At 48.0% G+C, this 10168-nt stretch overlaps 1 protein-coding gene and 1 non-coding gene across 4 annotated transcripts; both read left to right on the forward strand.

Moving 5' to 3' along the window:
- Nucleotides 1-19: 19 nt before the first annotated feature.
- Nucleotides 20-10139, forward strand: cep295 (centrosomal protein 295). 3 transcript variants are annotated; one of them, XM_078793068.1, is made up of 28 exons: nt 20-379; nt 1217-1417; nt 1503-1627; nt 1699-1794; nt 1876-2206; nt 2429-2612; nt 3115-3294; nt 3476-3814; nt 3948-4042; nt 4359-4582; nt 4673-5131; nt 5216-5393; nt 5500-5647; nt 5741-5872; nt 5940-6170; nt 6371-6483; nt 7046-7133; nt 7212-7385; nt 7460-7581; nt 7707-8091; nt 8154-8318; nt 8453-8889; nt 8951-9097; nt 9166-9229; nt 9349-9639; nt 9706-9790; nt 9866-9965; nt 10035-10139. In XM_078793068.1, the coding sequence occupies exons 1-28, from the start codon at nt 281-283 to the stop codon at nt 10074-10076; spliced, it is 5235 nt and encodes a 1744-aa protein (XP_078649194.1). In that variant the 5' UTR covers nt 20-280; the 3' UTR covers nt 10077-10139. The 3 variants fall into 3 exon arrangements, with proteins under 3 accessions (XP_078649194.1, XP_057935891.2, XP_078649193.1); XM_058079908.2 differs by having other exon boundaries at nt 1699-1792; nt 1877-2206; nt 4673-5393; XM_078793067.1 differs by having other exon boundaries at nt 21-379; nt 4673-5393; nt 9709-9790.
- LOC131135151 (small nucleolar RNA U2-19) lies at nt 6560-6638 on the forward strand. Its single transcript, XR_009131540.2, has one exon. It is a non-coding gene; the product is annotated as a small nucleolar RNA U2-19 (small nucleolar RNA).
- Nucleotides 10140-10168: the final 29 nt, after the last annotated feature.

Below are 10168 nucleotides of genomic sequence, written 5' to 3' on the forward strand. Positions count from 1 at the left end.
ACGGCGGGAGTTTAAACAAACGGAAGTGACGTTGTGGACAATTCAAAGTCAACTCTTTTGAGTCTGCACGGATTTTGGTACTGCAGGGAAATGACTTTGGGTTTGTTTCTTCGGTCGTAAGCAATATGCAGTCATCTTTAACGTTTTATCGTTTTTTCCCAATATCACATCAACAGTGCAATGCAGTCGATACGACCGACTTCTTAGCTAGTTCGGCTAATAAGCTTAGCTGCTAGCATATGTTGCTACAGAGACATGTTTACCAGCGTACCGCCAGAACATGAAGAGAGGGTTGGTAAAATTAAGATTGAGCCCCAACGAGGAGGCTCAGTTGATACGCGAGGAAAAGGAAAGGAGGAGAAAACTGCGAATACAACAGGTAAATAACCAATATTTTACGACATTCTGACTGCGTGGCATGAAACTACAACTTCCACTTCCACTCGTAAGATGGTGTAAAAGGCGAAACAATAGCGTCACAATTTCTCGACGGATCCACAAACAAAACGACAAAGACATTCATCACTTCGGAAGTATTATTGAGCCTTTAAGAAACTTTTGCAGGTAAGATCCAAAGTCAGATCGTGGGCACAAAAGATTCAACATACCCGAAGATCATAACACTGACTAAGCCTCCAGTAGGCATCGAGACAGTAACATTAGTGTGGAAACAAGGGTAGTGATCAATACGAGCGCGATGAGCTCGACAATTTTCAGTTATCTTCCACCATTTTTGACTAATACCAATGTGTTCTTGTTTTGTTGCCCATATTGTTGCACTGTGGATATTGACATTTGTATATTGTTTTCAGGGAATAAGTCATTTAGACACAGGAGAGCTTTAGGGGCCAAAGGATTTCAATGAGAACCAATAGTACTTTTTGCTTTTGTTTACATAGTATATATATATTTAGCACTGTTAACTTTATTTTGGTGCAAACAATTGTATTTATTGTGTATGTTTTTTTGTGCCTAATTTGAAAAATAATTAATTTCATGATCAAGAAATTAAAGAGAAAATCTTTCATTGTAAAGAAAAACTTGGACACCATTATGCTGCCAATAGGGAACATATTGCATCGAATGTTGCTGTAATATGCTGCGATAGATGCTGTGACTCCAAAGCCTCACTTGATTTAATTGATATGCACATGGTCTCAACTTTGTCTTGCAATTGTGTGCTGACACCCACCAACCCGTTGCCTTGGCCTGACAGGTTCGTGAGCAGCAGAAACTCATCGCCTTGCAGATGCGCCAGAATGTGGAGCAGAGACGGCACAGTGAGTTGGAGCAGCTGGAAGAGGAGCTGAGGGAGGAATGGGAGCGAGAGCGGAACGAGAAACTACTCGCGCTGCAGGCGCTTTATGAGCAGAGTCTCCAACTCGTCGGGCAAGGACAGAGGATGGCCAAAGAAAATGTAAGATGACCAAAACAGTTTTGTCTATGAATGTGGGTACCACAAAACACACACACATATACTAACGGTCCTTTATCTGCACAAGGAACCTGACCTGGTGGCCATTGCTCAAAAGGAAGCAGAGAATCATGCGAAAGCTGCAGCACGCTTCCGAGGAGCACTCATTGAGCTAAAATCACAGCGGCTCAAAGAAACAGAGCTGCAAAATCGGTGAGTATTTTGTATTAATTTGTCTAGGTGCCGGAATGGTGAGAGACGTGTGTGTGACTGTTTTCTTCCAGCGCAATCAACGCTAGGAAGAAGGCATTGCAGGTGGAGAAGGCGAGAGCAGCAAAAGTGGCCAGCCTGCCCGCACCTCAGCCACACCCAATTATGGTGATTGTACAAAATCTGTGTCATTGTACAATTGTTTGACCAATGCTCAAATAATTATTGACACGGTCTTCTCTTCATATGCAGGATATTGTTCCAATGACACCGCATGTCGGAAAAAAGTATGACGCCGGTGCCTCTGCCTACATACACTACCGCATGCCCACAGCCACAGTGGACAGGGAGGAGGACACAGAACAGGCAAGTCTTGCCGTCACTCTGCATGCACGTGACTCTGGACTTCTAGAGTTGTCTAAAGTGAACTTGTGCAAACAGACAAACGCCAGCGAGGGAGCTGAGGTGGCAATGAGGAAGCTGCAAGACTTCCAAAGGGAGAATGAGAGGAAGAGAGTGGAGCAGCAGGAGAAGGCTCGTCTCCGAGGGAAATCTGCTCTGAAGAAGGAGCACCTTGCTCTGGTATGTCCTTTCATCTGCAGACAAAGTTTGCGTGTGTTGTCATTATTACGAATAACTAGGGATGAAAATATGCATCTAGATACACGGGTTGCGATCCAATTCAAAAATGTATTTCAATAACAGAATGATTGAGCAATCAGCAGAGAATATAATGGCATACTGTAAAAAAAAAAAAAAAGAACAGCGCGAACTCGCCATTTTCTTGTATTATGGTGCCTACAGGATCATGAGCGGCTCCTTGTGGAGATGCAGCGCTTGCAACAAGCAGACTTGCTGAGGAGGCGGCAGAAGGTGTCCCAGATGCCACACCAGATATTCCAGCCTCTCTACAAGAGACAGGAGATGAAGGATGACTTCCAGAAGGAGATGGAGTTTGCCTTTGAGGACATGTACACTGGGGAAAGGAGTAAGGACCTTTCAGTAGCATGGTATTTGCTTCACACTCGGCTCAAATGGCTACAACGTTTTTGTAAAAAAAAAAAAAGAAAAAAAGTCTGGGACGTACATGGTTAGAGCTCACATAGCAGTAAGTTAATATTCTGCATTATACGTTGGTCGTGTATTGTCTGTTTTTATCCACCTATTGTGTTGCTGTGTATGTGTGCAGTTCTTTTGACACCAGGAGTAGCAATTGTGTGTGACGTAGTGATGGTGTGCATTCATAGGTAGGGTACACAGGTATACTACACTTGAGTACCATCTAGTGGTTCTAACGTGACATGACAATGATGCAACACGATGATCTCTAAATGATAACCTTATCTTTAAATGATAGTTTTAGGGTTTTCTTTTTTTTTTAAAAAGGCTAAAAATGATGGAATATCGGTCAATAATTAATAGCACAATTATCAACCAGCGAAATTTGTTGTCATGACAGGCCTACTCATCGTAAATGTGTCTGATCCCAGAAATCAAAGGTGACCTGGTGGACGCGCTGGTAGCCGAACCCCTTCCCGAGGACCCGAGAAGTGGTCAGGAAAATGAGCTGGATGTCGGGCTACAAGAGCCCGCCACTTCGGAACCAGGAGACCAGCAAGAGGACCACAAAGAAGAAGCACAAAGTGCTCAACAGGAGGAACCGGCTACTGGTACCAAATATAAATCTTTTGCCTTTCACAAGCTTCTTCAGTGGAGTCCAATGTCCTAAAAGTTATACTGGAGTACAAATTTTCTCCACCCTGCTTGATAAGCCAACGAAAGATTATCTAACATCTGCTATTCAATCACAACTTTGAGTGAACGTCTGTAATCCTTGTTTCCCCCTTACAGTGGAGCCCCCAAGACATGATCCCAAAAAGCCCTTGAAGAAGCTCCTCAATCGCATCAGGAACCAGAGGAACCAGCCCACTCGACACGACAGTCGCGTCCCTGCATCATGTTCACAGAGCACCGTCCTCACTAAGGTCCCAGAGAGGGAGACCACTGTCGGGCTGGAAGTGATCCCAGAGCGAGATAATACAAACCTCCAGCGAGTGCCAAGGAGGGACACAGTCGCAGAGTCGGAGGTGGTCTCAGGGCAAACCACCATCGAGACGGGTTCTCTGAGCAGCCAAGCTCAGCTGGTTGAACCCCGAAGGCCCACTAAGGCCCCATCATCAGCACCATCAGGTAATGCTGAGAAATAGGAAATATCATTGACATAAATCATTTGTTGTCCTCACTAGTAAAAAAAAGTTCTTTCATTGTGCAATGTGGCCAAAGATTGATGTTTTCCATCTTTTTCCTTGTGGTTCATGGCCAGCGGAGCCAACAGGCCAGCCAATTCCAGCAGACACTCAACCCCCAGATCAGCTTTCCACCAAAATCATGGACTTTGAAGAGGAGCGAAAGCAAAGGGTACCATTAATGCTACTTTTCCAGGGCACTTTGACACGTGCGCTCTGTGATGATTGATTGCGCTGACATACTGTCAGGTGGTTTCTTTTGGGGCGGGGTATTAGAATGGTCTGAAGCAGCAGGTGTCTGGCATTAGGTAATTAGGGCGCAAGCCAGAGTCACCAGCCATCTCCTGTCAGCTCAAATGTGACACGTCTGCATCTTACTTTCTCTGTGGGAAGTTCCTCAGTGCAGCGTTCCCCATCATGTTACTGTTTGTTTTCAGTGAGTTGGCTTGGTGGGGCCTCACCGTCATGCTTATTTGCTTCTTCTCCAGGAGATGGACCTGGAAACGGAGAAGCAGCAGCAGCTGGCCTTGCTCAAAGAGCTGGATGACCAGAAGGCTCAACTGGAGCAGCTGCTGCTTCTTGAAGCACAACAGGAGGGAGAGCACACTGCAGTACCCGTTCATGTCCGGGAGACCCATGGTCCAGTGGCTGCTGATGATGAACATGCCAGAAGAATCAGAGAATATCAAAAGCGCCTTCTGGAGCAAAACAGGTATGTTTATACAAATTCCTTTCCTTCAATTACCCCCTTTAGCATTTAGAGACGTGTAGTCCCATCTTTGTTTTTTCTTTTTAATCGTAGAACTCACAAGAAGTCTGTGGAAGTGGCTCGACAGCGCCTGCAGGAATACCAGCAGGCTCTTAAAATGACTCACAACATGGCCGCTGTGTCTCTGCCGCCCGCTGTTGTGCCCCCCAGCGCCCTTCACCCATCCACCAGCACTCAGCATGCACGTGTTCCAACTCCCCCCCTGCTTCCTGGTGCCTCTGCAATGCTGGCGCACTTCCATGATGACCCTCAAACTGATGTTCAAGTTTGCTCAAGACGCTCCACTAGTCCAGCCTTGCCTCCCAGTCTTTCCCCCTCCACGTCCAGCTTGCTCCCCAGCGAAGTGGCGTCAAGTTCAAACAGTTCCAGGAACCAGATACCGGGTGCCAGTGCCCTGCTGAGTAGTGTAATTCCTTCTCAAGCGGTCACCAGAGAGATTCTTCCTCCCAAACAAGTCACCAAAGAATTGCTTCCTCAAGCCGTCACTACAGAGTCTGTCACCACCACCAGCCTTCCGTTCCAGCAAGTCACTGGTCCCATTTCAACTGTCGCTGAGAGTGGTCCTCCACTTCCCAGCTCGCCAGATGATGTCTCGGAGCGGTGGCGTTGTCGAGAGAACCAGAGGGCTCCTCATGAGAGGCGACCGGTTGAGGACGAGAGTCTGGACGAGCCGGGACAAAGACAGGAAGACAACCTGGATCTCATGAGGCAGCAAAAGGAGACGTTGCAGGCTCTGATCAAAGTGGAGGCACAAGTTAGTTTTTAGTACAACATGTTTTTTTAGGCCAATTGTATTCTCCAATGGTTACTATGTAATGACTGAAGTGGTGACTCGTTGTTCTTGTGCTTTCAATTGACAGCCCCCCAGTGAGGTCTTGCCACCAGAGGATGCTGGTCAGACCCGCATCAAACTACTTGCGTCCCTGCTCAAAGCCATAGAAAAGTCTAATGGAGGGTCATCGCCTCCTGAGGAGGAGGAAGGCCCACATCACCAAGCCCTATCCACCAGTGAGATGCGTTACCCTGCAAGCTTTGCAACGGCAACATAAGTCCCACTTCCTTTTTGCTCCTTCCTGGTTACGTTTAATCTTTCTCCTTCAGCCATGCTGCCTCCTGCTCGATCAGCAATGCCCCCGGTGTCTCGGGTCCGGCTTGGTACTACCATGAAGGAACAGCATGAGCTCAGTGTGATTCAAGAAGTGGAGACTCCAATCGACACCAGCCTGGTCACTGGTGAGTTCACACAGGATGTCCCATCCAACACTTGGACTTGTTGACTTTTGAGACTTTCTCCTATCAGGTCAAGAGGATGTTTTCTCTGTACCACAACACACCATCGACTGGTCTCTGCAGGAGCAGTTTGAGTCCTCTGTGGCCAACGAGCACATGTCACACACCCCCTCCATGTCCAGCAGCGAGCAGCAGTCTGCTGAAAGCAGCGTGGGGACGGATTCAACGGGGTCCCGCCTACACCTCAGTCGGCAGAGACTGCTGATGGGGACGGAAGCAACCCCAGACTCCTCTGAGCATGGTAAGTATTAGATGAGCCTAGTCCAGTGGTTTTAACTGCTTTGGCTGTGGGGCCCACCATCACCCCTCCAACTCAATTGTTCCATTTAATGATGACCATGCCAGTTGAATCTGAGGCAGGAGCCAGCCCGAACGTCTGAACATTTCATTAGCCAAGCAGACTAACAGGTTCTCAATAATCCCAGTTGACTTCCATTTCAGAGCCTTTACTTTCATCCGACTCTGGGCGGGGGGCCGACTACTTGGGTCCTGCGTTCAAAAGGCGCATCTCCCCAGCAGATGATGGCAGGTCACCTGGGGAAGCAACTCTGCTGGTAGGGCCTTGAACTCTTGCATTCTCCTTACAGTTTGTACACGTACATTTCTGTCCTCTGAGGTTCACATGCTGTGGATCAATGATGAAAAATAGCCAAATCTGAGTGCCTTGGTAGCGTCTGCCTTGGCCTGTGATTTTTTTTCTTGCTTGAGAAGCTGTGTGTGTGTGTGTGTGTGTCTGTCTGTGAATGGTAGTGTGCGTGCATGTGTGAATGTCTCTTTGTGTGTGTGCGCTGAGCAATGATGTAAATCTTCTTTACCTGAAGTGTATTTTAGAAAGTAAAATACATTTTATGAGGGTTTCTACACTTGAACTGAGCTCAGTGTGCGCGTGTGTGTGTGTGTGTGTGAATGGTAGTGTGTGCGTGTGTCAATGCCTTTTAGTGTGCACTGATGTAAATCTTCTGTACCTGAAGTGTATTTTATAAAGTAAAATGCATTTTGAGGGCTTCTACACTTGAACTGAGCTCTGTGTGTGTGTGTGTGTGTGTGTGAAAATTAAATTGCAAATGATTCCAAGGGCCACCACATCTGCAAATGAAACGATGTTTGTCTTGTCAGTCCGCACATGGACATCCTGATTTAAACTTCTCCACCACTACCCTGTCCACTGGGAGCTACATCACCAGCGAACCCGAGGCCAATGCTAGTGAGGAACATGTCTGCCACCATATGTTGTCTTTGTATACGTCTATGACGGAGGTCTAATCCTGTTTGCCATCTTTAGCTAAATCACCCGTCCTCGCTCCTCCACACTCCTCGATGAGTGACAGCCCTGCTGTGGGCCCCTCCCACACGACTCAACTGGCCTCTCTGTTCAGGGACAGCAACGTCCAGCGCATCATTGACCGATACACCAAAGAACTGGACGTCTCTTTGGGCACTGCCAGTAAAAGCACAGGTACAGTGCAGTCTCGTTCACATCAATATGGTTTATCAGGGTAAGTTCCAATCATCCTGCGTTTTGATCTTCAGACAGTGATGGCTCTTGTTTGGTGGAGCACCCCTCTTCGGTTTCCCAGCAGTCTTTGCAGGAGGTCACTGACAGGCAAAGGGAGGATGAAGAAGCATCTCAAGCTGCCCACACAAGTGACTTGGTCAGTGGCTCACAATAGGAGCTGAGGGGGGATTTTAACTCACACGCATTCCCCCTTCATGAGGGTTTCCACATTTGAGCTCACTGAATTTACAAGATCTGCGTTTCTCTTTGTTTGTCCTCCAGACCGCCAAGCTCTCGGCCATCGAGGGTCAGGACTCGTTCAGACCTCTGATCGGTCAGCTGGATCAATCATCCTGCCTCGTTGCTGATCCCAAAGACTCCACCATGGAGCAGCTGGTCGGTCAACCGACGGCTCACTCGTCCATGATTGGTCCATTGCCTGGTCTGCCACTTCTGTCTGGTATCGGTCAGAGTAGATGGGGCTTCACTTCCAGTCGCCGTGTCTCCCAACAGTCGAGCGATCGCTGGCTGAGAAACGAGCAGGACTTGTTGGCCGCTCAATTGACTTCTCAGACCGCTTCATGGTTAGACGCGTGTCCAGAGAGCTCGATGAGACCGCTGATCGGGGAGTTGGATGTGTCCTCTGGCCAGCAAACCAGCAGCTCGGGTATGATGACTTCAAAGGCTGAAATTGAGGCACCAATTCCATGTTGACTTGTTTGTTTGCAGGTGAAACAACCGGCATGGATCTTGGTGCCATGACTGAGGCCACCGTGCCTTCCTCCCCATCATTACCTGCTGAAGCCTCCTCTCACAGTAGTTCTGTCCCGGGTCTGAATCCCGTGCTTCAGGTTCGGCCAAGTGCAGTAGCAGCAGGCTCACAGTACAATGAAGGTGACGTGACATAAAACCAGAAATGGAATAGTTCACTGTGCAATTTGGCTCCACTGCAGGTGGACCGGAATGACAAAGGGAAACTGCATTTAATCTGAATCTGCAAAATTTGATGGCCTTCTGCTTGTTTTCAGGAGCCGACTCCTTTCACCCTCTCCCAGCTGAGCTCACCCACAACAGGACGGCAAACGCTTCTGCGATATTTCACGTGCCTGATCCAGACCCGCACAACTTATCCGTGGGACAGCCGTCGGGTGGAGAACTCAGCATTTCCACACATTCCGACTTCCGATCACGCAATGGTGAATCAGACAGCGAGCAGTCTACCGAGAGCTTGAGAGCGGAAGACGCCTCTTGCCACGAAGCGACCTCGTTGCTTGTGCTCTCTGTATGCGTGTCTCCTACTGCACAGCCGTCCCATTCATCTGCAAGCGACACCTTGTCCACGTCCAGCATCCTGCTACAAGAGGATGTGAAACAGCCCGAGGCTCCACTTCCATTTTGTGACCTGCCCACCGAAGAGATGCATGATCAGAGTTTGAACTCGAAGGACATGGCTGCTAAGCTACTGGTAGAATTACTTTGGTGCTGGTAAAGGTGTTGTCATTGGCTGATGTCTGTTTGCACATCAGGAAGACGCCACCGAGAAGGGCATCCTGGAGCAGTCCCAAATAACGCTGCTGAGTTTGACTGACACGACGCTGCAGGACAGCATCGTGTCTGAGGAAGACGGAATGTGGGAGGAGGCGTTGACATTGGAAAACCTGAAAGGCCAAGAGGTACTACACGTAGTGCATAACCTTTTTAAGCGACTGCTACACTTTAACCACATTGAAACTTGTCTTAGGAGTCACAAGTTACAGGAGAGAAATCCTCAGAGGTCTTTGACATCCAGGGTCCAACGCTTGCAGGTAAGGTCATAGCATTCACCACTGCATTATAATAATATACATGTGGTTCACATGGCATACAACCCACTTTTTTAGAAATGGTCATAGGTCTGAGCGTAGGTTGTCCCCCTCGTATGCAGGTACGCTCCTTGAATTCAACTGGGGTCCCAGTCGAAACCTGCAGGGGTTTGAGCAGAAGCGTAAAGCTCTGTGTGAAAGGTCAACCCGCCGGGCAGAGGAGCTCAAAGCCAAAGCTGCTCTTTTCAGGACTGGGCAATTTAGCGACGCTGCAGTGGAACTTGGATTGCAGTCTGAGGAACATCCTCCAATTTCATACAAAGCCAAGACTCGCCGTGAAGTTCAACATGACACCAAGTCAAACACTGCAAAGTCAACCTTGAGCAAGCAACAAAAGCCGCAACCTCCTCAAGGTCACTAACACAACATCAACTTGAGTCACGTCTTGGTCGGGTTTAACATGTTTATCTGGTTTCCAGCAGTGAGCACGTCTGTGCTCCACAACCCAAGTGAAATCAGAAAAGGCAAACAAGACCTCTTGGAGATGCACAGGCGAACTCAGAGGTACCACTAAAATATTTCAACCTTGGACGCTGTGAATGACTTCAGGTATTGATGATGCACGACTGTCCTGTGCAGACTGTATGAGCAGCTGGAGGAGGTCAAGCAGCAGAAGGACATCAAGACCAGACAAGAGGCTTACGCCAACAACCGAGAGAGGGCCAAGGCATTCCACATGGTGAACCATTGTTTTACATCAAGTGTGTAGACTTACGTCTTCACTTGACTTACCGTCTTAACTCTACAGAAAACTCTACAGAAGCTTCGTGCCAAGCAGACTCCACGCTGATGGACCCAATGGGTGTTTACTTAAGTTATATTATCAATAAAGCTTTTAAGTTATTTGGATAAACGTGTCCTGTCTTCTTTACAGCTGACATG

Source organism: Doryrhamphus excisus, linkage group LG8 (assembly GCF_037039965.1).
Source record: "Doryrhamphus excisus strain RoL-2023G ecotype Guam linkage group LG8, RoL_Dexc_Guam_v1.1, whole genome shotgun sequence".
NCBI classification, from domain to species: domain Eukaryota; kingdom Metazoa; phylum Chordata; class Actinopteri; order Syngnathiformes; family Syngnathidae; genus Doryrhamphus; species Doryrhamphus excisus.

Bases quoted from the DNA above. Each gene is read 5' to 3' on its own strand.
- cep295 (XM_058079908.2), top strand. From the start codon at position 281: ATGAAGAGAGGGTTGGTAAAATTAAGATTGAGCCCCAACGAGGAGGCT. The intron at 4,583-4,672 runs GTATGTTTATAC...TTTTAATCGTAG, and splicing joins CGCCTTCTGGAGCAAAACAG to AACTCACAAGAAGTCTGTGG. The intron at 9,791-9,865 runs GTACCACTAAAA...TGTCCTGTGCAG, and splicing joins ATGCACAGGCGAACTCAGAG to ACTGTATGAGCAGCTGGAGG.